Raw genomic sequence first — 27,418 nt, forward strand, 5'->3', positions numbered from 1 at the left:
AGGTGCCGTGGCCTTTGATGATGTGGCTGTGTAGTTCTCTGAGCAGGAGTGGGGCAAGCTGGAGGACTGGCAGAAGGAGCTCTATAAGCACGTGGTGAGGGGCAACTGTGAGACTCTGGTCTCCCTGGGTAAGGCCTGACACTCATTATGGGATTTTGGAAGTCCCTGTACTTCCCTCTCTACGTGGTTGTTTTCATGACAGTGATATGTGAATCACCAGAAACGTTGACCTTGAAAGTTGTTGCCTCCTGTGAAAGATGAGCCCTGGGTGATGGAGTTAAAAGCTCCCTTAGCCCTGTGTGCAGGTCCCAGAACACCAGGCTGGGAGAGGTGGTGGCTTCCACTCCTACACAGGCCTGGGATGTGGACCTTTCTGTTGGTGCTGACTTGGAGCAGGGGAAGACCCCTCCTGCTCTCAGAGCCTGTGTGTAATGGGGCCTCACATTGAAGAAGACTCTTTTTCTAGTCCCAGCCTTCTCCTACAGACATGCATGGCCCGCCACCCAGTGACATGCCTGGAGGTCAGTGGAGAACATGGGCAGGCCGGTGCTGCTTGCAGCAGACGGAGAATTTCTTCCATACCAAACTTTGCTTCCAGCCTGTGGGGCTACTGCTGCTCTCATTTTGATCCTGCCCAGGAAGGGGTGGACTGTTTCTTTCTGGGCTGATTTCCTCTTCGATGGTTTCTGTGTGACCCGGGCCGAGGGCAGCGAGAACCCTGTTAGAGGACAGGGCAGGTGCAGATGTGAGGTTATGTTTAGAGTCAGCACAAGTGCACTGCTGTGTAGCGTCGTGCTCTGCAGCAGTTCTTCACCCCAGCACTGTTGACATTTTAGAACCAGGTGATTCTGTGTGTCGGGGCCATCCTCTGTATTAGGATGTTCAGCAGCATTTCCTGGCCTCTACGATCAGATGTGATCACCTTTCCCCGAGCCCTGGAGCGACAGCAAATTGTCTCTAGACTTTGCCAATGCCCTCTTGAACAGAGTACATGTTTGAAAGTTCCTGCTCTGTGACAATCAAGAGATTTCATTTCTAAACCATTGTTGGTTTCCCAAGCTGAGTGTCCCCAGCTCTGACTGGAACGTGACAAAAACCTGTCTTTCCTCAGACTACGCCATCTCCAAGCCGAGGGTCCTCTCCCAGATTGAACAAGGGGAAGGAGCCCTGCCACTGGCGCCGCCCTGGCCCCAAGATTCCAGATGTTCCTGTGGACCCAAGTCCAGGTAAGGGCTGGGAGAAGGCCAGGGAGGCCTCAGGTGATGTGCGGGAAACAGAGACGGAAAGGCCAGGAAGGGTGTTATCTTTCCAGAGAGAGCCGAGGAGAAACAGGAAACTTACAGGTTTTATGTCTGAGTTTTTTATAGTTGGGTTTTAATCTCTAACTTACTCAGCTAATGCTCCAGAAATGAACACTTTCTATCAGGGAAACAGGTGGAAAACCTAATCTTTTAGGAAGAGACAGAGGCAGGGCACAGGATGAGGGGAGGGAGAGGAGGACACTGAGAGGGAAGGCAGGAGCATAGTGGACCCTTGAACAACGCAGGGGCCAGGGGCGCCAGCCCCCAATCCCACGCAGCTGAAGATCTACATCTAACTTTACTCTCCAAAAAGTTAACTACTGATAGTCTCCTATTGACCAGAAGCCTTATTGACAATATGAATGGTCAGTAACACATATTTTGTATACTCTATGTATTATATATTGTATCCTTACAATAAGCTAGAGAAAACCTTTTACTAGGAAAATCATAAGGAAAAGAAAATACGTTTATTACTCTTTAAGTGGAAGTGGATCATCATAAAGGTCATCCTCCTCATCATTCAGATTGAGTAGACTGAGGAGGAGGATAAGGGATTGTTCTTGCTATCTCGAATGGCAGAGGAGAAGGAAATTCACTTATAAATGGGTCTGCATAGTTCAAAGCCATGTTGTTCAAGGGGCAGCTGTGTCTTGAAGACAAAGTTAATTCAAAGCTTTGCAAAGAGTCCGCCTTGCCTCTGATAACTAATGTTAATTAGTTAATTAATTTATTTATTTATTTGAGACAGAGTCTCACTCTGTCATCCAGGCTGGAGTGCAGTGATGCGTTATCAGCTCACTGCAACCTTCACCTCCCGAGTTCAAGTTATTCTCCTGCCTCAGCTTCCTCAGTAGCTGGGATTACGGGTACCCGCCATCATGCCCAGCTGAGTTTTGTATTTTTATAGAGATGAGGTTTCACCGTGTTGGCCAGGCTAGATTTCAACTCCTGACCTCAGGCCATCCTCCCGCCTCGGCCACCTGAAGTGCTGGGATTACAGGTGTGAGCCACCACGGCTGGCCTTAACCTTAATTTAAACCTGTAGCAGTTGTAGAACATACACCCCTACTAGAAGCACACATTTATTTAAGGTGAATCTAGTTACCAGATATCAGTGGCTCAGATTTCCCTGGAGCCAGTCAGCACCTTTGAAAGTTAAGGGAAGGACAGGTGGACACCGGAGAAAAACCAAATTCCTAAAGTGAAGACCTGCTGGGTCATTTAACCACGGAGACCACATCTCTGCAAGACTCGACCCCTGATTCCTCCAGAAGACCCGCCCTTGACCATCCTACCTGCCTTGGTTTTCGCTTTCATCTGACACTTAAAAAGGTGGTGTTCCGCAGAGGCCCTCCTGTGCTCCACTTGTGTGAAATTAAATGCATCCCCCATGTTCATCATCTCATGTCAGTCAGATTTGCACTTTCCTAAGGGCAGAAGCATGTTCCGAGCTGACCTCTTTCCCAGTTGTCATCAGAACATTGACAGTTTAGTTCTACAGATGCATTTTGAGAATCTTCTAGGTGTCAAAGACACTGCTGAGCACTAGAGGACGTAAAGATGGCCGAAAACAGATACTTTTCGGCTGCAATAGAAGGTTATAATCCAAGTGCGTTCAGCTTCCTAGGCTGGGTGGGAAGTTCTGGGTGACTGGGTTTCATTGTATTTACATTGTGTGTGGAGGCTTCCCTTGCATTCACACCATCGTTAAACAAGAGTAAAGAGGGATCTGGAAATTTGATAGTAGACGGTAAGACTCCACAGCACTCTCTGTCTGCGTTGTACGATGTTCAGCAGCATCCTTGGCCTTTACCCACCATTAGACAAGATGAGTAGACACAAACTGCACTGTCCACCTTGAGCCTGTTGGCAGGGATCCTGTGTGACCTTTCGTTCTCTCCCCTTTGTCTGAGAAGCCAGGACTCCCAGCTCATCCCTCGCCACATTTGGCCTGGCCCATCCCTTGTGAGACCTCACCTCCCCTTCTCCTCACCTCCTGTACATCCCCCCACTGAGCCTTGTGGGTCTCAGGGCTCAGCAGACCCACCAGGTCCTGAGTGCTCCCTGCTTGGACTGAGCTCCAGGGGACTGCAGCCCTCTGAGTGCTTGTCATCCTCTTCCCTGCCTCCCTCTAAGCCCAGGCCCACCTGGGACAGGGTCCTTGCCCCTCATGATTGTGCTTCTGCCAGCCTCACTCCTCTCTAGAGACCCTGCCTTTGGGTCTCAGGCCTCGTCTTTTTGCTGCTTCTGTAGACTTTCCCTATCTTCTCATCACCCAGGACACTGGGACTGCTTTCCTGCTTTGGGTCTTGCCTGTCAGACAGCATCATGTATATATATGTTTCCTATTTATAGATTCATCGTAAGTCAGGTCTTCCCCATTAGAATGTCAGTTTCAAAAGTACAAAAAATTTAAATCTGTTTTCTTCATATAATCATTCTAGGCACCTAGAATATTGCCTAGCACAGAGTAGGAATTCAATAACTATTTGCTGAATGTATGCCATGCTTGGTAATTTAAAAAGTGTGTGTGATGTGTGTGTGTGAAATAATGAATTTCTGATACCATTTGAATCTCTTTTTAGGTCTCCCATGCCTCCCTAGAGTAACCACTTGTCCTGAATTGTCTATGTTTATTCTTTCTATCCACTTTTATTTTATTTTTTTTGACATAGAGTCTCCCTCTGTCACCCAGGCTGGAGTGCAGTGGCGTGATCTCAGCTCAACCTCAACCTCTGCCTCCCGTGTTCAAGCGATGCTCCTGGCTCAGCCTCCTGAGTAGCTGGGACTACAGGCGTGTGCCACCACCACTGGCTAATTTCTGTATTTTTAGTACAGATGGGGTTTCACCGTGTTAGCCAGAATGGTCTCGATCTCCTAACCTCATGATCCGCCTGCGTCAGCTTCCCAAAGTGCTGGATTACAGGCATGAGCCACTGCACCCGGCCTCTATCCACATTTTAAAACATCTGCCATGTGCATTCATAGTTGTAAACAATGTAGTATATGGTTTTTTGTGTTTTGAAAAATTACAGAGTTATCATTATATTTGTCACTCATTATTGTGTATTTCAGACTTATCCATGATACATGTAGATCAAGTTCATTCTTTTTAACAGATGCTTAATATTCCAGACAACTGTATTTTAAGTTATTTTCCATTCCTCCACTGATTGGCGCTTAAGCTTTTTCTGATTTTTCACGCTCACAAGCGATACTGTAGTGAGCGTTCTTGGGCCTCTTTGTGCCCCTGTGGGGATGCTACTCCAGGAAACAGATCCAGCAGTGGCCTCACCACATCATAGGCTTTCTTGATTTCATTTTTGCTGTTGCCATATTGCTGTCCCCAGGCGTACCCCAGTGCCACCGGGTGCTCCCAGCAGCAGCTATGAAGAACCTGTTTCCTTACATCTTTGCCCAGTTTCTATAATTACATTTCTGCCAACCTGATGGGGGAGAGATCCTGGTCCTAATTCAGGATACTAGAGGCCTAAGCTTCAGGGCTCAAATAGATTTCGTACCTGATCCTGGCTCTGCTAGTTGTGCTGAGCTAATGGTTTGGGGTCAGCATGGGACTGGGTCCCCTCTGCTAAAGTGTCTCCCTTTTAAAGGCAAGGACTAATAAGTGAGGAGAGGGGCGAAGACAGTTGAAAAATGTAGGACAAGGCCCAAAGTAACCCCACTGTGCAGAGGTGAAGTGAAGTGGAAGCATGGGAGTAGGTTAGAAGATAAAACTGAAGTAGGAGAGAAGAAGGAGGAGGCTTCCAGCTCTAAACAGCAATTCTCCAAATTGTTGCCCCACACAGGGACTGAGGAGGAGGCTGGGATTCTAGGCAGGAAGATTTCTAGAAGTCCCTCACAATAGGTCCATGGGGAAGGACAGGGGTAGAAGTTCACAATAGATAGAGGTCTGTCTGAATGAAGTCAGTTGCCAGTGGTTCACTGAAAATGATGAGAAATTACAATGTATATTAGATCCTTGGGCCTGGGAACATAGGTGAAACAGTGTCAGTCAGGAAGGTCTAAACAGATAGAGGGGCACATTTTGGGGGCAGAGCATCTGGCTGCATATCAAGTAGTCCCTGGTTCAAGACGGTGTCACTTATTGGCCCTTCCTTTCACTCTGCCCACATGTTTTCAATCACTCCGTCCTGTGTCATGTCCCAGTGACCACAGATTTCTCTGATTCTCCACTTCTCCACTTTTCCATGGATTGGATCCTGTCTTCTGGTTACTAACTTTTATCTGACACATCATGGGATTCAGCGAATGGAGAGGAAAAGGAAAGGAAAAGGCAGTTCAACTCCTGCCTCAGAATGTTCAGTACAAAGAGGCCCTTTATCATGAACGTGGATTCTAGTCATGACTTGGTCATTAATCAGGTGTGTTTTGTTTGGGTATGATTTTAATTACCATCACTGTTTCCAGATCTGTACCACGGAAGGGAACAGATTAAACCAGTATCTCCAAACCATGAATTAGAATGGTGCAGGTTTTTCAGAAGCATACATGTTCCCTAGGTCCCTTCCCAGAGAGTCTGGCTTAGGAGTCCTCAAGTGGGGCCCAAGAACTTTTGCTTTTACCCAGCTCTGCCCCGCCCAGCCTCACCTCCAGCAGGTCTGCTGAACAACCAATTCTTCTGAGTCCCTTTGTTCTAGGCAAGTCTGAAGGATGTTCTGGCTGCAAACCTCAGTGATTTTAATGTCACTGCCTTCAGTCAGACACTGGAGAAGGAAGGATGCTGGTTGTTAAGTAGAGCTGGCAGGCACGTATGGAGTAGGAAGGGGGTGTATCATGACAAAGCAACTACCCATCTCATGATGGTGACAGGGTGTGGCCATACAGGTTTATAGTACTTATTAGGGACAGCTAGTCAGGTGGGGGTATAGCTCAGGGGTAGAGCATTTGACTGCAGATCAAGAGGTCCCTGGTTCAAATCCAGGTGCCCCCTCCCTGTTTTCAGTCACTGAACATGATAGGATGTTGTATTCCTAGCCTTTCTTCAACACATGGATTCATTCTGAAAAGCAGGAGAGAGAGGAGGCAGGTCAGGTCTTCACTAGAAAGCCTCCCCTGACACCAGAAGCTCTAGAGAAACCCAATTTCTTGAAGGCTAAGTCATTGTCCACAGGTCTGGGGAGAACTCTTTTTTTCTTACACATCTCAACCCTCTTCATTTGGGGAATTCACAATTGTATAAGTCTTGGTGGAAGACAGGATCCTGTCTCTGGTTAAGGGAAGTACGAGGTCCGATATGTCCTCTCCCTGAATGTTGGTGTGTGAATCAGGGTTCCTCAGAGAAAACAGAACCAATAGGGGCTTGTGTTTGTGTGTGCACATAGATTTTAAGAAACTGGATCATGCCATTGTGGGGGCTGGCAAGTGTCGTGTCTGCAGGGCATGGCAGCAATCTGGAGAAGCAGGGAAGAGTTGAGGTTGCAGCTCCAGCCTGAAGACAGCGTGGAGACAAAATTCCTTTCTTGGGGGACAGCAGACATTTCCTCATTAGGTTTTCATTTGATCAGATGATGCCCACCCACATTTTGGAAGGTAATCTGCTTTACTCAAAGTCTGTAGATTGAATGTTAATCATACCTAAAAAATACTTTCACAGCAACATCCAGATTGCTATGGACAAACATCTGGCCACCATGGCCTAGCCAAGTTGACACATTTAAAGAAGAAAATTTGCTGAGGCAGACAGAGCCTCCCTCTACCACCCAAGCTGGAGTGCAGTGGCGCTATCTCCACTCACCACAGCCTTCATCTACTGGGCTCAAGGGATCCTCCCACCACAACCTCCTGAGTAGCTGGGACCGCAGGTACGCACCACCATGCCCAGCTAATTTTTGTATTTTTTGTAGAGATGGGATTCTGCCATGTTGCCCAGGCTGGTCTCAAACTTCTAAGCTTAAGCGATCCACATGCCTCAGCCTACCAAACTGCTGGAATTATAGGTATGAGCCACTGTGCCCTGCCAACACATAAAATTAACCAGCACCATTGGGAATGGCTTCAGTTGGGCTAATTATATTCCCCTAAACAAGACCATGAATGTAGATTAAATCCTACATAGAAGCAGGGTGAATTTGGAATTCATTCTGGAGATGGCAGAGCTCTGGCAATGGCAGTAGGGCGAGAGGCTGCAGCCAGTGTCTGTTGTGGTAGCAGTGGCGGCTCCCTAGCCAGGGTGGGCTGAGGTCCTGCCTATTTGATGAGCCTGGCTCTGGGGGCTTCTCTGAACTGTATGAGCTCCTCGCCATCCTGTCAGCAATTGCCCTCTGTGTCTCTACTCACCTTAGATGACATCTTCTTTAGAAATCATAGTGCCCTTGCTGGTACCAGGGATGTATAATAAATGATTACAGAAACATGAAGGGAATGTGGATTGGGAATCTGGCCTCATTAAACTTGAAGGTAATGAAAATCTATGCAGTTTGAGGGGATAGAAATCCAGAAGCCCATATCAAGCTGTAGAAAAGTTGAGTAACTTTTGCCTGCAGTTCCATCAGGACCAATTTCTAGTTCCCAGATTATAAGTGGCCTCTGGGCAGGATGACTGGTCCCACCAGTTTAAACAAAGCAAATAGCTCACGTGTCACCCTGTATGATCCATTCCACGTGGACTGAAGCTCCGCCTCCCGGATTCCCACCTTTCTCCTGCCTCAGCCTCCTGAGTAGCTGGGACTACAGGCACCCGTCACCACGCCCAGCTAATTTTTTGTATTTTTAGTAGAGACGGAGTTTCACCATGTTAGCCGGGATGGTCTCTATCTTCTGACCTCGTGATCTGCCCGCCTCAGCCTCCCAAAGTGCTGGGATTACAGGCATGCGCCACTGCGCCCGGCCACAGGAGGCCAATTGTAAATGCATTTGAGATACTAGGAATTTCTTGCTATAATGTAGAAAGAATCCATAGGCTTTAGGGGGTAGGTAAGCTGGAGTGGATTTATCACACGTGACTTGCCCTGGCTTGAAAAATACGTAGGTGTGTGGAGCTTCTACATTCATAAAAAGAATTATGGTAGCTGTTCTCTGTAGACAGAAATGCTGGTGGGAGGGATGATAGCGGAAAGGGAGCCCCTGATTTCAGTGAGGCTAGGAGGATCCTAGGGTATCAGAGGCCAAGCACTGTGATACTTTACCGCGAAATGTTATCCCACGGTCTGTGCCACACAGGTCTTGGCTGTGACTCATCAGTGGTGAGGATTTTAGGCCTGAGAATGGGGAGCCATTGTGGTCCGCTGGATGTGTAGGTCTGAGCTACCACCATAACTGGCACAATGGAGGTTCCTGGCCTCTGACCCCGGTCTGAATCTGCTCAAAGAACCTGCCTGCCCTGATGACGAGAAAGCCAAGCTTGAGAAAAGAACTCTGCCACAATACCCAGTCATGGATTGTGGATCTTCCTGCCACATTTCCTCTAATAGGCCCTTCAGCCATTTGCCTGGACACTGCATTGAGGAGTGGAAAATATCCACATAATTTGGGACTATTGGTGGCTCTGCTGCATCTGTGAAGGTCCTGGAGGTTTGGTATTTTGGGGAACATCAGAATATTCCAGAAAGGACCACATTCTGCATCTTGCTTTGTTCAGCTACCACCACCATCAGAGGGGGCTTGAGAGACCACAGTTACTACCCATGGTGTGCTCCTCTCACCCAAAAGACTATAGACTGCAAGGTTTTCATCACATAATAATGAGACGAGCCTTAGAGGACAGACCAAAAGTTTCCAATCAGGGTACCCTTTACCTATTCTTATTTTTATTTACTGATTTTGGAATCTGACTCCAGCCTACTTTTCCTTGCTGGAGCCCATGATCTGTATCTGTCTGCATGGAGGAGAGAGAAGAGGCTGATGGGATCAGGTCAGTCCTCTGGGAAGTCCCAGCTGACTTCCTCCATCATCTCACTCCCTGCCCACAGTCTCACAGAGCCTCCCAGAATCCTGCTCTCCCCCAGTCCTTGGTCTGGTTAGGCCAGGGTGTGAGTCTGCAGCAGCCCCAGATGGGAAATCCAGAACCTGAGGACACAGAGCCAAAGTCCAGGGTGCAGCACTCTAAGCTAAAAAATCTAAGCTCATTCGATTTCTCATGCCCATTGGAGGTGGGCATGAGACTGTGGCTGGTTCAGGTACTCCTGTGTCACAGTAGAAGCTGGTTGCTGTGGATAATACAGCAGGACTTAGAGACATGGCCCAGCCCTCTCTTGGGGATCACATGGATGTGCCTGGGGAGATTCTGGAGAACTCTACAAAAGTGCTGGAGTGGTACCCAGCGGGCTGCAGGAGACCGGTGTGCCCTACAAACTTTAAAGCCCATAAAATCACCTGAGGGTTATTGAGTCTGCACTTCAGAGATGCCATGGGTCAGAGATTAGATAGGCTGTGTCATTTTTTGCCCAGGGTGGGTTGGGAGGAGCTTATGACCTAGGACCCACTTTGGTGATTAAAAGTAGAACCGTGTAGGGGGCACCTGGATTTGAACCAGGGACCTCTTGATCTGCAATGAAATGCTCTACCCCTGAACTATACCCCCAGTCATAGGCAGATAGTGTAATTAACACCCTTTTGATGTGTCAGCACAGCACGAGCAAGACCCAGCTCTGCTGGATTGGATGTCTAAGCCGGTTCTGTTTCTCTGAATTCTGGGCTCACTCCTTTCACTGATACTTCTTTCTCCATCACTTCTGTGTGTACCTGGCTGAGAACACCCTGGTGGCCTTGTTGACCTTTGTAAACGGAGAGACCCTTCAAGTCATCCAGATAATTCTCTTAGACAGTATCAATTGTTGAGCATCATGTGAGGTGTGCTAGGCTGGGGACAGAACTGTAACTAGGTGATACCACCCTCCCCGGCACTGAAAGGAGACCAGAGCCTGTGTCTGGAGACTTGTGTTTGACATAGAATACTGTTCATGATAATTTGTCAAGTAAAAAGCAAATTGCTTTTGTAAAAAAAAAAAAAGAAAAAGATACTCAAAAAATAATACTTAAGTCTTTTAAAAATGTGGCACATATTCATGGAATACTATGTAGCCATAAAAAAGAATGAGATCATTTCCTTTGGAGCAACATGGATGGACCTGCAGGGCGTTAACCTTAGCAACTAACACAAGAACAGAAAATCAAATAATGCATGTTCTCACAAGTGGGAAATAAATGATGACAACACATGGACACAGAGAGGGGAACACCACACACTGGCACCTACTTGAGGGTGGATGGTGGAAGGAGAGAAGATTGGAAAATAATACGTATGCATAGTACGTGGCTGATGAAATAATCTGTACACCAAACCTCCATGACGTGAGTTTACCTATGTGACAAACCTGCACATGTACCCCTAACCTAAAAAAAAAAAAAAAGATGATTCTCTACAGAGTACCACTTGCAGGAATTTATCCTTCGAAAATATTCCTATAATTGCATATTATAGGAATAGATACTTCAGACACATGTATATGGAGATTCATGATAGCGGTTTTTTAATTCCTCACAGCAAAACACTGGGGACCATCTAAATATCCATTGGCAGGGAATTGGTTAAAACCAGGCTTTGTCTCCTACCCTGGAGTGGATGAGGAGAAGGTGAAGATGCACAGAAGCAGAGGATGCTGAGGGGACTCTATACCTTCGTCTTCTCAGTCAGGTAGAAAACAGGTCATCCAAAGAGAATAAAGGAGGTAGGCTGGGAATCATTACTTGGGAAGAAGGGCAAAGTGTGAACCAGGCATGGTGGGAAATGGAGAAGAGGTGAATTAGAAAGGAATAGAATTATTGCTCATTAGCAGAGAGGCACAGTAAGGAGAAAAGGTAAACATCAGAAGAGGTGTCATTAAAGGACTTTTCTGATTCTAAGATCTTGAAAGAGAATAGTTTGAGTGATGATCACATTTGGCTATGAATACTGAATGATTAAAGTAAAACCAGAAGCAGCAAACAAACCAGAAGCTTCCTTATCTGCCATTTAAAAGTCCACAGCTAGGTGGTCCAGGCATGGCTTTCCATAGGGTCAAGAACCCGAGTTTTTTCTAGCTGCCTGGCTGGCTTGGCTTTCATCCCAGCATGCCGTCACCCACATCAGCATCTCATCGACCTTCCAGGCAGCAGGAAGATGGAAAAGACAAGTCTTTCCTGTAAGTACACCCATCACTTTCACCTGCATCTCATTGACCAGCCTTGTGCCTGTGGCCTCACAGCTCCAAGAGGGTCTGGAAAATGCAGTTTTCCTTCCAGGAAGCTGTGTGCTTAGCTGATAAACAAGAAGCAGGGTAGAAGACACTGGTAGAAAATGCTGAATCTCTGTCTCACCACACACCTTGAGAGCTGCAGTGAGTAGAGTTTGTGAACATTTGTAGAGCCGTGAAGAAGGAAATCTCTTAGCATTGGGAGGCCTTAGCATTGGAAGCACATTGCCATGGTGTTTGACATTCCTGAGGACAAAAGGAGAGGGTGGAGAGGAAAATAGGATTGTTAGTCTGGTTCTAAAAATGTCCAATGTTTGTGTGTAAAATATCAGAGAAGACATGAATGGTGAGAGAGTAGTGGAAGGAGATGGCTTTGAGAGAGGAGAAGCGTGGAGGGATGGAAGAGGAGCTAGGGCTTAAAGACAGCATAGAGAATGAAGCTGAGAAGGTGACCCCACCCTCTGTTCTGGAAGTTGAAGGGGAGGGATGGCTTTAGGGGAAAGCTGACCTTCGAGTGTACAAGGATGGATAAAAAGGCAGACTTGCAGGGAAAGGTTAAGGTGGAAGAAGACTGTTTATAGAGTAGCTGGAGGGCTGGCGGGCTTGGGTGGAGGAACTGAAACAGTAATGAGGATACAGGAAGGAGGCTGCCCCAAGAGACCATTTCTACTAACAGAAGGCATTGGAGGGTAGGGACAGGAGAGGGGCAAGTACCCAAGTTCTAGGCCAATGTGCTAAGTGTGAAACTGGAACAGCAAAAGGTACTTCTTAAAAATGTAAGTGTTTGTAGGTACATAGTCGGTATATATATTGATAGGGTACATGAGCTATTGGGAAACAGGCATTTTATGTGAAATAAGCTCACCATGGGGAATGAGGTGTCCATCCCCTGTAGCATTTATCCTTTGAGTTACCAATGCCACTTTTTGGAGGGAAAAAAAATACTAAATAAAAAGTTCACATCTCTTGTTAAAAGGAATCCACTTTAATGAATAGGAAATTATGAAACACATCACTGAAAATAAAAGAAGTTCTGTTTTTCAGGCCACTACATCTTATACTAATAAGGAAAGTCACAGGATACAGAATATTTTCAACTCAGGGGAGTAGAGCAAAGCATTTGCTAAACGATCACATTAGCGCCTCAAGTGACGCTACACTTGACCAGGCTCTGTCTTCAATGTCTGCTTCTCTGATGTGTTTTCCTGCCATTCAATGTAAAGATAGTAAGACTTTCCTGCTTTCAAGTAGTTTTATTACAAGAACTTGTTTTTAGCCTATCTAAAGTATAAACTTACATTGTTTACATAAATCTGAAGAATTATTAAATGTATTTTAGGTAGTTTTTAAAAAGGTTCATGAAACATGATTAGTATAAGGGATACTAAAAATCATGAATTGTGCTTCTGAATTCTATGCTGTATAGCTGAACCTCCATGAATTTTAAGATTTGTATAAAAAAAAAAAAGCTGTTTGTTCTCTAAAGCATAGGATGCCATGACATCCTCTAGTTTTTGAGATGGTTGATATAATTCAGTGATCCCTTCTGCAGAAGTTTCCTTTTAAAGCTTAACTATGACGTAAAATTGCCTTTGATAATTGGAACATCTGAACACAACGTAGAACTTTACTTATACTTTAACATGTTGACATTTCATCTTCTGCAAACTCTCTTGGCCTTATAAGGGCTTACGCGTTGAGCTGTAGATCCTGGTGGTTTGTCTTGGAAATAGAAGACCAATACCACCCCAACCCAGAGAGAATGTCTAGATCAAGAAGAGGAAAAATTAAGACAACCAGGAAATGGTGAAACAGCATTTGTTCCTGGAAGATACTGTTCTGGTCCAGTTTTAAGTGCTGTCCACATAAGTGTTAAAGGAAAATCAGTCTTGGGGGCCCCAAATCACTCAGCTAAAGGGAAAGTCCAGCTGGAAACTGTTCAGGGCAAACCTGCCTCCCATTTTATTCAAAGTCACCCCTCTGATTATGAGATAAATCTGTTTCAGACTGCCTCTTTTAGAGAAGCTCATCAGAAATGCAAAAGAATGCAACCTTTTGTCTCTTCTCTACCTATGACCTGGAAGCCCCCTCCCAGCTTCCAGTTGTCCCACCTTCGCCTGGCATTGTCCCACCTTTCCGAACGAACGAGTGTACATCTTACACATATTGATTGATAGCTCATGTGTCCCTAAAATGTATAAAACCAAACTGTGCCCCTACCATCTTTGGAACAGGTTGTCAGGACCCCCTGAGGCAGTGTCACAGACATGCATCTGCAGCCTTGGCAAAATACACTTTCCTAATTAACTGAGACCTTTCTCTAGATATTTGGGGTTCACCTAAGGATGAATAAGAAGAGGCAGAGTGGGAAGAAGGAGACTTGGGCTAAGGAGACTTCTTGGAAGCTCTGTTAAAGTGGGGTCTTGCCCTTAGCTACAGTCTAGAGCCTCCTGGGGAGCTTTCACCATGCCTGGGCCCCACCCTAGATGTTCTGATTTAATTGATCTGTGGTGGGGCCTGGGAAATCACACTTTTACGGGCTCTTCAAGTGATTCTAATTTATATCTGGGATTAAGAACCACCACTCTCTACCCTCAGCATTTGCTGATTTCAGAAAAAATGAAACCTTTACCCTAGTGTCTAATAAGGAAGAAGTTAAAACGTAGGCACCCATTTAAAATGTTGTTATAGGCCGGGCGCGGTGGCTCAAGCCTGTAATCCCAGCACTTTGGGAGGCCGAGACGGGCGGATCACAAGGTCAGGAGATCGAGACCATCCTGGCTAACACGGCGAAACCCCGTCTCTACTAAAAACACAAAAAATTAGCCGGGCGAGGTGGCGGCGCCTGTGGTCCCAGCTACTCGGGAGGCTGAGGCAGGAGAATGGCGGGAACCCAGGAGGCGGAGCTTGCAGTGAGCTGAGATCTGGCCACTGCACTCCAGCCTGGGCAACAGAGCGAGACTCCGTCTCAAAAAAAAAAAAAAATGTTGTTATAAAGTAAAATGTTTATTTAGAAATAGAATGTTCGTTTTTTGGTACTGCAAGGAAAAATTTGCATTCAGACAAAAAGTATTCTCAATAAGGCAATTTTACTTTCTGTAGAAAGGGTCCTCTTTGCAGATGGAATAATGGCCAGAGCACACTTGAACAATGGAGGGAAGCAGTTTTTATCTTTTACGTAGCTTGTCTTTGCTACTGTGTTTTGTCTCTATTGGCTAGAGCTAGACTTTATAATTTAAACTGAACTTGATTGGCTTTCGATTTAAAACTTTTTTAAATAGGTAAAAGTAATGGAGAAGAAAGGAAAAGAGGAAGTTGCTTGTGAAATATTAGAAAAGTAACAACATTCTTAAATAAGGAAGGGGCATAGGCTGCAAGCTGGAACATGCTTGTAAGCATGTTTAGCACAAATATCTTGGTTAAAGTGCAAGAACATAGAATGTACTTATTCTTTTTTATCTAACCGCTACATAGAATTAGGCTTAATAAAGAGTTATTAGCACAAAGCAAGGAGGCTTGAAGGAAGTTGGTTTTTAAAAGAAACTATTATTTTTAACACTTATGATTTATTCTTTAATAAGGAGGGAAACTTTGAAGAGGAAACTTTTTACTTTCTACAGTTCGCGCCTCTTGATTTTATAGTTTTTTTTCTTCTTTAAACTCTCTTAACATGTCTTGGCTTAGCTGTTTTGCTTGAGTTTTTAAAAGAAAAAGTTTTTTTGGTTGATGAAATGCCAGGGTAAAAGAATAGTTAATTGAACTAGCACAAGTACTGCTCTAATTATTTGGCAGGGTGTCTAGTAAAGGTGTTCTACAATACTGCTATACATCTGCTTCGGGATGAATAAGGGCATACTGATGAGTCAGCTCGTGGAAGTGCTTGACCTCACTGCATCCTGTTTAGTCTCTAAGGAATGCCAAATTATTCTCTTGTTGTTGGAGACACGAGGTAAAATTGGTCTTGGAAGATGGAGACTGGATGGCCCTCGGCGGCTGACCCACAGGGTACTGCACTTCAGGAAATAGCAGAGAGAGAGTTTGGCACAGTTCACTATCCCAAGCTGTAGGATTTTGAAAAGGAGCCACCATGCAGTCCATGTCTTGTTGTAGAGGACCATCTGAGTGGAAAGGGGACAACCTGGGCCTTTGGCCTACTATGCACACAAGCATGACAATTGTTTTTATTTAGAGTGCAGATGGAATATTTAGTCTATTTTAGCCAGGCATTTATATCTTGATACCCTGTTTTAATTGCTGTGGTTTGATTTAGATTTTCTTTTACTATAGAGACTTTGGTTTTGTCACTGTGTTTGGGACGAGTGATGATGGAGAAGTTGAACTAGCAATAAAGTGCATTTCAAAATTTTCTGTAGGATTTTTTTTTTTTTTTTTGAAATGTCGGCTCTTATACTATAAATCCTTACAGGAACTCATTATGTCTTCCCAATCTGAGGAAGTCCAAGAGGGACAAAGATATTTTTTTTGAAGTAGTAAGCTGTCTTTGGTTATGTAAATCTCTATAAGGTATAACTAAACCGGCATCAAAAGTAATAACTTGAGGTGAGTTAGATCTAGTTACATTAATAATAAGATGGGGAGTAAAGGGAAGAAAGGAAAAAGAAAAGATAGATTGAGTTTTTCTTAGCTTTAATTTCATAGGGCTTGACCTTGGAACAATGGCTCATGATTCCGACGGTGATGATGCTTTCTTGACTTGGGTGTGTTGTGTCCATCTTTTTTCTGCTGTGCAAATGGCAGTCTCAGTGGTTAGCAGCATGAGGTAGGGTCCTCCCCAGGCTGGCTTGAGTTTTTTTTTTTTTTTTTTTAATCTTTTGATGATGACATGGTCTCCAGGCTGGTGCAGGTTTACCAGAAATTTTAGGGGTGGTACTTGTGTTAAAAGACTTTTAGTTCTGAGGGAAGGGAAACATAGAAGATAAACTAAGTATATAATTTCTGAACAACTGATTTTTTTTTTTTTGTTTTAAATGTGGGGACATTAGTAGTGGCATATAAGTAAGGCAATTTATAGGTGTCTCTTTGATTTTATCGTCTCTAGTGCCTTTTTGCTGAGAAATTTTCTTTTTTTATTTTTACTTATGTTGTCTCTGAGGGACTCTCTGGGGCTCCTTATTTTGTCAGAACTCTGCGTATCTTGGGGCCCAAGACCCCACGGTGACACCCCTTGCTCCATCCCTGCTCAGCGTTGCCTAGGGGGTGCAACAGCCCTGCCCCCTCTTAAGGTCTCGACCTCCCTGTGGCCTTCACTGCTCCTGTGCGTTGCAGCTTTGGGTATGAGGGGCTTTGTGAGTCACCCAGCCGCCTTCAGACTTTGCTCCTGCCTGAGTCCTCGCTGTCTGGCCCCTGGCCTTGGGCAGGGCTGCGCTGTCTAACGGCCACTTGTCCCCCTCCCCTGTACAGGAAGTGTCTGTTCAAGGTTAGGTCCCCTCATCAACTTGTGCTGCAGCCTCTCTAGGAGCCACTGGAGGTGGAAACTTGTTATTAACTTTGTGCTGGAGGGCCCTTAATGGGTTTTTTGATGTAGATGGAGCAAGATTTCCTTTATAAGGGGTTTGGATAATGTTTCTCTTTGGTTTAATAATATTTATTTTCTTTTTGAATTTTCATTAGCACCTATTTTTTTAACCTTTTAATGTAGGTAAAAATCCATGTGTTTTTGCCTCTTTATAATTCTTTTAGTAAAAGTATGTTTTACTTTCCTTACATACTTTGCACATAAACAGTTTCTTTAATAGTTTTACATTTAGGATGCCTAATTTTAAATTATACAATATTTCTTGCATGAATTCCCTATTATAACATTTTTTACGACTTCCATAGACCATCTTTGACATGCCTCAACTTTCTGACTTCTTTTTACACTATTTCTTTCCCCAGTCACACCTTCTGTGTCTTTCTCTAATCTTTTCTCTTTCAGCCTCTCTATCACTTATTCTCTCCCTCTGTCTCTCTTTCTCATTTGCTCTCTCTCTCTCTCTCTTTCTCTGTCATCCCATTTCCTTTTTCTTTTCTACTTAGTCTTTTGGGCTGGGTGGGATTTGCATGGCCGCAGTCTGGGCCCGGGCCGCCGCTGGCCCAGAGGCTCAGCAGATGCCTGGCATAAATTGCACAAGTCATTAACGCTGGGCTAGAGGGTGCCTTTGTCTTTTCTCCTTACCTTCACATCCACAGCCCTTACATACTTCCTTTGACTTTCTCCTTTAAAGTACTAACTTTGCTTTCTTTCTCTTTGCATTTCTGAGTTCCCTGTCTTTCTTCTTTCACCTCTTCTAGAAAACTTTAAAATTTTGCCAAAAGATTTTTGCTTTCTGTCTCTGCCTTTCTCTTTCTCTCTCTGCTGGTCTTTTCATGCCTCTGCCAGCCACCCACGCTGCTGTTCTCCCCTCTTCTTCCCCTCCCGCTATGGAGTGGCCAGCGGGAGTGGAGCTTAGCCTCTTTCTTCCCCTGAGAAGATGGGAAAGGGAAGTTCTGAATATGTTTTCCTACTACCAGAGGTTTGTGTGAGGTTCAGTCTCCCCCGATGGAGATTTTTCACCTCTTTTTCACCTCTAAGACACCCCGACTAAGGAATACTTCACTCACATCCTGCAGCTTTTCTTTCCTTAGTCCTAACTAAGGAATGCTTTATCGCCCGTGTGGTTTCTCTTTCCGTGGTATATCTTAACCAGGGAATGCTTCACTGCCCTGCGGCTTTTCTTTCCTTGGTCTTGACCACCAATGAAATACTTTACCAGCTCTTCTGGTGTTTCCTTCCTTGGCTCATGCATGAGGTTTCCTGGTCCACGTGATATGTGAAGATCTTTTACTCTAGGTCGCCGGCTGGTTTCTTTCTGCCTTGCTGAGAGTCCAGGTTTATTCGTTGCACCGGGTGTGACTTGATTCCTTACCCCTGAGGCCCCTGCAATGAGGCAGTGGGGCACGTCTTCATGAGAGAGGAGGAGAATGTATCACTGTACGGGCCACCATTGTGTTATAAGTAAAATGTTTATTTAGAAATAAAATGTTTGGTTTTTGGTACTGCAAGGAAAAATTTGCATTTAGACAAAAAGTTTTCTCAGCAAGGCAATTTTACTTTCTGTAGAAAGTGTGGGTGCTCTTCGCAGATGGAATAATGGTCAGAATACACTTGAACAATGGAGGGAAACAATTTTTATCTTTTATGTAGCTTGTCTTTACTACTATGTTTTGTCTCTATTGGCTGGAGCTAGACTTTATAATTTAAACTAAACTTGATTGGCTAACAATTTAAAACCTTTTTAAATAGGTAAAAGTAATGGAGAAGAAAGGAAAAGAGGAAGTTGCTTATGAAAAGATTTAGAAAAGTAATAACATTCTTTAATGAGGAAGGGACATAGGATGTGAGCTAGAACGTGCTTGTAAGCATGTTTAGCACAAATATCTTGGTTAAAGTACAAAACAGAATATACTTATTCTTTTATATGTAACAGCTACATAAGATAAGGCTTAATAAAGAGTTATTGGCACAAAGCAAAGAGGCTTGAAAGAAGTTAGTTTTTAAAAGAAACTATTACTTTTAACACTTATGATTTATTATTTAATAAGAAGAGAAACTTTGAAAACAAAACTTTTTACTTTCTACAAATGTCAAAATAGAAAATGCGGAGGGGGTGTCTGGAATTGAACTGGGGGCCTCTTGGTCTGCAGTCCAGTGCTCCACCCCTGAGCTACACCCCCTCCTGCTGTTATGAGGGTCAATTAATATCTTTGACTTGTGCAGTCATACCCAGATGACCTATGTGTTGCCACTTCACAATGGAAGCTCCTAGGAGCTGCCAGGCCTACCTCAGTGAAAACTCATTGACCTTGTGCATAACAAGAGGCAGTGCCCCCTTGTAAAATACTCTGGATCTTGTGTCTTCCCTGCCTTGAGTCCTTGGTTGAGGGCAGCAACCTGGAAAAGCACTGCCAGTGGCTGCTAGAATGGCCTTCAGAGTCAACCTCCAGTACCTCTTATGGTGGGCATGTACAAGAGAAACTGTGTGACTGAGATGTCTGTCCTAACATACTTAATGACAGAGTTGGGCCTGGCTCTCATAGCTCAGTATTCCATTCAGGGCAGATTCAACACAACTGCAGTCTAGGACAAAAGATGATTCTTCCAACTTTTACTTCTTCAGTTAATACAGATGGAGAATGATAGAGAAGGAGCAACTCTAAGAAATAGTGAGAAGTAGGTAGCTGAGTAGATTTCAGAATCCCCAAAAGCATTAGTAGGGCCAATGTTACCATAGTTTCATGACCAAAAAGTGTTGCTAGAGAACAACCCCACTTGGTCTCATTTTTTTTTCTTAAGCGACAGGGTATTTTTCTGTCATCCAGGCTGCAGTGCAGTGAAACAATCATAGCTTACTGCAGCCTCTAACTCCTGGGCTGAAGCAATCCTCCCACCTCAACCTCCTAAGTGTTGGGACCCCAGGTGAGTGCCACCATACCCAGCTAAAATTTTTTTTTTTTTGTAGAGACGAAGTCTCACTATGTTGCCCAGGCTGGTCTGAAACTCCTGGCCTCAAGTGACCCTTCTTCCCTGGCCTCCCAGAGTGCTGGGGTGACCGACATGAGCCACTGCTTCCAGCCTCCCGTGAGACCTTTTCTGATGATAGACAGAACTCCATCCCACCTAGAAAGAACACTTGGAGTAACACTTGGGTTAGCACCTTTTCATCTCCTCAGCTGTGCCAAGGCCCCACTTCTCTTGTCACAGGAGCTGGTAAACTCTCTTCTGCAAACTGCCTTTCCCTGCTACTGGAATTTTCTCCTTTACCCACAGGCCTTTGCCTTGTAGTCCTGGCAACCTTCTCAGAAGGCAGTCAACAGCTAGCCACTCCTCTCTACTGCAGGCCCAAGAGCCTGCGGAAACACTGACTTCCACTGCCATTTCTATGATAATGTTAAAATCCTCTTGCTTTTCCTTTTTGGCAGTAGGGTGGACTGCGAAGGAAGATGCAAAGGAATGATGAGACTACGGGAGCACGGAATGCTCTGCTGGCAGGGCTGGGCAGCAACCTGAGTCCAGGAGGGCTGGGACGTGTCTGGATTCTGGAGGCCAGGTGTCAGTAGTACAGTGATGAACGGGCATTTCTAGGAAGAAATGTTAGGCCCCACACATGGTGAGGAATCAGGAAAGAGACTGCCTTGCACAAAGACAGGATACAAGAAGCGCTGAGCTCTTTTGGAAGGAGTGAAGAGAATACAGGAAGAAAGAAAACCAGTCCCGAGAATCCCTAGCCGCGGGCTGAGTGGCTGGGGTTTAATGGGCCCTGAATTCACAGTCTTTATTGGGTCTGAAAAACTACAGGCAACTTATTTCAAGTTGGAGTTGGATGTGTAGTACTTTAGGCTCCTGGCCAAAGGAAAATCCTCCCCAGACTGCATCAGGAACTATACTTCAAAGAATGCCCATTGATAGAGTTTGGACAAGCACAATAAGCCCGGGAGAAACAGTGCGGCGTGGATACCAATAGGTGTGGATTCTGAAGCCAGACAGCCTGGCTTCAAGGCCTACCGCACTAGAAGACCTTGGGCAGATTACTGCCCTTCCCTTTCTTCAACTGTGCTATCTGTGAAATGGGGGTAATAAGAGTGTCTACGTGATGGATTGTTGTGTAAATAGAATGAGTTAATCTACGTAAAGCACTGAAAACAGGACTGGCACGTAGTAACTTCTGTATACTGTTTACGGAACAGTTAAAAAGTTTGCAGGGAAATCAGCTGACATTCATGAGAGCCAATAAACACAAGTAAGGGAATAAAAACCCATACGGCAGGAGAAGGTATCTATTGCACATAACTGATGAAGGGTTTATACCCAAAATATATAAAGAATTGCACAAGACAATTTAAAAATACACAACTCAGTAGAAAAATGATGAAGAGATTTGAGCAGTTACATCATACAATTGGGCATCCAAGCAGCCAATAAGCTTATTAAAAGATGCTCAAACCTCGTGAGTCTAGAAAGTGCAAGTTAAACCACAGTGAACTATCGCTAGAATTGTTGCTAGGATGGTTAAAATGAAAGAGACTGATGTTACTCAGTGATGGTATGTGGAGCCATAGTAACTCTCATCCCCTGCTAGTGGTAGTGTCATTTGCTGTATCCAGTTTAGAAAACCATCTGGCATTATTTGGCTAAAAGTAAAAGTAGAAACACCCTCTTCCTCAGCAGTTATATTCCTTGATACAGACATCAGAGAGTGTATATGTACATGCAAGAATGTTCATGGCAGCATTTCTTTTAATAGTCCCAAACTGGAAACAAATGTCCATGAACAGTAGGATAGGTAAATAAGTCATGGTCTAGTCATACAATGGAATCCTAAACAGAGTTTTAAAAAGGACAGAGTACCACTACCGTGGAAAAACACAGATAAATCCTATAGACATAAGACTGAGTGAAAGAAGGCAGTTTCAAAGGCATAACTATGTACAATTCCAGTATATAAAATCAAGAACAGGCAAGACTAGTCCATGGTGATAGAATAGTGTTACCTTTTCGGGAGAGAGGGTAATTGGGAAGGGGAACCACGGGACCCTCTGAGGTGCTAGAAATTTTCTATATCTTGATTTGGGAGGTGGGTATATAGGTATGCATGTGTGCAAATTAATTGAGCTGTATGTTGAAGATGTGTGTACCTTACTGTGAGTTGTATTTCAATTAAAAGTAAATAAAAAGGAAGACATTGATACTTTTCATTTCTGGAATGTCTTAGTTGATTTATTTTAAAAATATATTTGGTGATTTTTGATAAGTCTTTTGCTCCTCAATTCAGTTTCCATTTCTCCTTTATTTAAGAACACTTTTGTCTTGCTTTCAGTTTTCAGTTGAAAGCTTTCACCATCCCACTATTAAGTAAGATTTCTTTTTATGTTTTAGGTAGACACATCATGAAGACGTGTTGAATTTGATTGGATGTTTTTCTTCATCTATTTTAATGACGTGATTTTTTTCCTTTAATCTGTTGTCTTAGCTTGGCTTTCTTTAGAAGTAGACCCTGAAACTAGAATTTAAGAGCAAGTAGTTTATTTGGGAGATAAGTTCAGGAAACACCAGTCAGGGATGGTAAGTCAGACAGAGAAAGGAAAGAAGCCAATAAAAGGTGGTGTCAGCCTACCTAACAGACAGAGAGAAGCTCTCTGAAAGGAAATTATATTTATTTAGGAAACAAGCATTGGCAATGGGAATACAGGTGTCACAGTAAACTCTGTGTGTTTTTGAGGAGGTCGTGGTAAGGTAAAGGCAAAATGAGAAGGATTATATAAATTTTTTTGAAGAAATAATTCCTGGCTACAGCAATCAGTAACAAAGGTGGCAACAGTCCAAGGCTGGTCAGGCTTTTGCTGGGCAAATGTCCTTGCAGAAGTATTTTTTGTGAGTGTGTAAGGTTACAGTGGCCTTTGTGCAAGGTTGTGGTTTTTACAGAGTCTTTTGTGATAGTTCTTGTTATCAGGAATTCATATATAAAAACTCTACCTTTGTGGCCTTCCCTGGCTCCATTTGTCCGGTTTTAACACAAGTGACTCCATTTTCATTCTGACAGCTTTCACAGTGGGATATTAGACAAGTTACCATTATAGGCACCATTATAGGTAACTGGAGCTTAATACTGTTAGGGACTTTGTAAGAATGTATAACATGCTTTAGGGTTGTCCTCTCCAAAAGAACAAGGCAACTTGTGTATTTCTCCATCTGCTTCCATCAGTCATGGGTAGAGGGTTGCTTTCGAAGGTTGGTTGCTAATTATTTGGTACTTTTAGCCTGTTATATGTTTGGGCAGCCTGATAATGCCCTCAGACATAGTTACAGGTGCTGACAGTTGAAATTGGGGCCTGCATGCACAGAACTGATAAGTTCTGAAGGAATATCAGTGGGACACTAACAGCATTTACTATGTCCTATAGTGTGGTGAATTACAGTAATAGATTTTTCTAATGTTAAGTCAACCTTACATTCTGAAATGATCTTAATTTGGTTATTATGTGTTATTCTTTCTTATGTAATGCTGACCTTGATGTATTAATAGTTTTGCTTATGGTTTTTAAAGTCTATTCTATGTTAATATGTGAGATTGGCCTGTTTTCTTACATTGTCTTTGTTATTTTTTATAATAGGTTTAACTAGCCTCATAAAATGAGTTGGGAAAGGTACGCTGTCTTTAATTTTCTATTCTCCAGAAGTGTCTGTGTAAGACTTACATCATTTCTTTCTGAAGTGTTTGGTATAACAAGTGTTTAAACTATCTGTGCCTGGAAGTTTTTTGTTACTTTTTTAATGGCAAAATGTTTCATTATGAACGTTCCATGATTAGTCGTGATTTTTAGTTCTTCTTGTGTCAATTTTGATAAAATTAAGCCAGATGTTGAGGACAAATACCACTGGTATAAGCATAAAGTAAGATTTATTTGGGAAAAGTTACAAACAATGCATCGGAATGTCTGCAACTTCCCAAACTCTCTTTATTTCAAGGAAACACGTTCTTGAGCTGGACAAGTTAGACACATGGTAGCAAGTACTCCAGAAGAGACATTCTTTCTCTGTGCCACATCAGATATTTGGAGGAAATATTTAACAGTAAAAGCTTCTTGGCAAAAGAATCAGCCTTGCTGGTAGACAGGAGAATGTGGAATATTGCCACCAAGTGTTTATGAGGTTGGCATAATGGCACCTGTATCAGCTAAAAAATTGTATTTTTTTCCTTCAAACCAGCTTAGTACTGCTAAACTAAAGTGGATTAATGAGAAGGGAGAGAGAGCTGAGACCATCAAGCAGACAAAGAATTTCTCTCTTCGTGTAAGTTTTATTCTTCTAGAAACTTTTCCATGCCATGTAAATATTATATTTCATTGGCATAAAATTGATCATATCATCTTACAATCTTTTTAATTTGGGGGGAACTATAATAATGCATTCTTTTCTTTCCTGATATTGGTTATTAGTGTTACTTTGTCAATCTTGTCTGGGTTATTACTTTTATTGTTTGTTTCCAAGAACAACTTTAGCTTCATTGACCCTCTCTCGTGTGTTTTCTACTTAATTAATTTGTGCTTTCATTAATTAATGTATTACTTTCTCCCTTATTTTTTCCTTGGATTCATTTTACTACTACTTTCATGCCTTTTGGGAGAGATGCTTAGTTTGTTCATTTTAACCTTTTCTTTCTATAATACTAGAGATGCATTAAGGCTGTAAATTGCCATCTAAGTACTGTAGAGCTGCAACTGATGAATTTCAATATCTCGTATTTTCATCATTTAGTTCAAAATATTTTCTAATTCCTATTACGATTTATTATTTGACCCATGGGTTATTTAGAAGTAGAATTTTTAGTTTCTAAACATGAAGATTTTCTAATATTTGTTGGATTTGTTATTTGATGTTATTAATTTCTAGCTTAATTTTATTTTGGTCAGAAAACATGCTCTTTATTATTTCAATACTTTGGAATTTGTTAAGACTGGCTTTGTGGTTCAGTATACAATTCATGTTTGTCAGTGTTCCACGTGCGCTTGGAAAAAATCCATATGCTGCATGTAAGTGCAAGATTCTTTACATGTTAAACAGGTCAGTTTTGTTAGTCATGTTGTCCAAATCGTCTGTGTCCTTTTGATACTATGTGGGCTTGTTTACACATTCACAAGGGTTTTTAAGATCTCTCACATGAAAGATCCAGCAGAGGTTTCGTCCATTTCTCTTTTTCAGTTTTGTTTATTTTCACTTCTTATGTTTTGAGGCTATGTTATTAGGTATACCAAATTTAGAATTGCTGTTTTTGGTTAATTGAACTTTCTGTCAATACAAAATTACTCTCTTTATCCCTGGTAATGCTTCGGGCCTCAAAAACTATTTTCTCTGTTATTACTTACTATAGCTACATCATATGTAGTTGCTTTAGATACAGATATCTTTTTCTGTTCTTTTATTTTTAACATTTCTGTGTCCTCTCTCGTGAACAAGATACAATTTTTTAAATCCGGTTAATTTTTTTGTGTTTTAAGTGGAGAATTTAATGGATTATATTCCATGTTCTTACTGGTAACAATGGATTCTATGCCATGTTCATACTGGTAACACTTTTGATTAAATTTCCTTTGTCCGGCAAGTTCTAGTTTCTTTTTATCTCCTTTATGGTCTTATTTTGGACACTATAGAAAGAGATCCTCACAGTTTAGAGGTGAGGTTCCCACCACAGCCAAGCCTGGAGTGAACTGGTAAAAATCTGCAAGAGTCCCCTGAGCGAATGGATTCCTCCGCTGAGGGGATCACCCAAAAGATGGTTAATGTGTGACTGACAGAAGGTAGAAGTGGGCTGTACACAAGGAAACCAGTAACCTGGTCTACTCCTGAGAGTGACCTAGACACGTTGAGCCAGGATCTGCATAGAATTAAAACATAAAGGCCGGGCGCGGGGGCTCAAGCCTGTAATCCCAGCACTTTGGGAGGCCGAGACGGGCGGATCACAAGGTCAGGAGATCGAGACCATCCTGGTTAACATGGTGAAACCCCGTCTCTACTTAAAAAAACACAAAAAACTAGCCAGGCGATGTGGCAGGAGCCTGTAGTCCCAGCTACTCGGGAGGCTGAGGTAGGAGAATGGCGTAAACCCGGGAAGTGGAGCTTGCAGTGAGCTGAGTCCGGCCACTGCACTCCAGCCTGGGCAACACAGCGAGACTCCGTCTCAAAAAAAAACAAAAAAAAAAAACAAAAAAAAACATAAAGAGCTGGAGAGTAAAATCATTGGCACTCTCCTTGTGCTGACCTAGGCAGGGACAAGTGTGTCTGGGAACATCAGTGTTCTCAGTGCCCATTGAGAGGCGGACTCCAGAGAGGAGCAGCACACAATCCCAGCTCCAACAAAATGACACTGCTCCTCTTTGTACTGTCCAAGTCCCTCTGCTCAGACTGCAGCTCATCAGCAACTGCTGTCTCCCCACGCTCTGTCCTTGCGACGCGTTCCCTCTGCTTTACAGAGGGAGTCAAAGCCGCCAGACCTCAGCTCCTCGGCTTCGCACCCTACCACAGGGAGATCTCTCTTCCTCTGTTCTCAGTCCTTTCCCTTCTGTCTCAGGGAAGACATTCTCCTGTCTCCTTCCAACGCACATCACCCCATCTGTACTCTTGTCTCTATAACTGAATTGAGTTCTTTCTCAATCTCGTTCCTTCCCCCACCCAAAGCATGCTCAGTCTCTATCCTAAGTTAGGTTAGATTGCGCGCTTTCCCCTGTAGCTACTGCTATATTGCTCTCTGGAAAAAAAGAAATTTTTATTTCTCAACTCTTCTTTCTCACATTTTCCTCAGCCTTTATGTCTGATCAGTCACCAAGTCCTATAATATTTTATCTTGAAAGTTTCTCTGGAATCCCTTTTTCTCCTCTACATTCGTTTCCTTACTCTGTGTCACTGAGCAGGCTATTTAACTCTGTAAGCTTCAGTTTCTTCTCTTAAACACAGATAAGTTTCTTATGACAAATATAACTTATGATAAACTGCCTAGTGTGATATTAGCACATAATAGGGGTTCAGAAAATAACACCAGTTCCTGTCCTTGTCTTTTGGCAAACTCCAAATCATTCTCTGTAATGTCTCCGAAATGACCTCCTGAAACAAGTGACCTGACCTGGTTGCTTCATTTTAGGGCACAGGACTCCTGTAGCCCCCAAAACAAACTCAGAATCCAGCCAGTCACGGTGGTTCACGCCTGTAATCCCAGCACTGTGGAGGCCAAGGCGGGTAGATCACCTGAGGTCAGGAGTTTGAGACCAACCTGGCCAACACGGTGAAACCCCGTCTCTACTAAAAATACAAAAATTTGCCGGGTATGGTAGCACATGACTGTCATCCCAGCTACTCAGGAGGCTGAGGCAGGAGAATCCCTTGAACCCAGGAAG

General features: G+C 43.5%; 2 protein-coding genes and 1 non-coding gene across 3 annotated transcripts in view; all 3 read left to right on the forward strand.

The window, feature by feature from the left end:
- The window catches only part of LOC108585201 (protein ZNF767-like), a 50,145-nt gene extending 48,032 nt beyond the window's left edge, over nucleotides 1–2,113 (forward strand). Inside the window, 2 exon segments of the mRNA XM_031665044.1 lie at nucleotides 3–128; nucleotides 1,112–2,113. Coding sequence (XP_031520904.1) covers nucleotides 3–98 — 96 coding nt within the window. The 3' untranslated portion in view covers nucleotides 99–128; nucleotides 1,112–2,113.
- Nucleotides 1–27,418, forward strand: part of LOC101016527 (zinc finger protein 746) — a 122,216-nt gene that overhangs the window by 12,019 nt on the left and 82,779 nt on the right. The window lies entirely within an intron of this gene.
- Nucleotides 6,184–6,255, forward strand: TRNAC-GCA. The gene has a single exon. It is a non-coding gene; the product is annotated as a tRNA-Cys (tRNA).

Source organism: Papio anubis, chromosome 4 (genome assembly GCF_008728515.1).
Source record: "Papio anubis isolate 15944 chromosome 4, Panubis1.0, whole genome shotgun sequence".
Taxonomy (NCBI): domain Eukaryota; kingdom Metazoa; phylum Chordata; class Mammalia; order Primates; family Cercopithecidae; genus Papio; species Papio anubis.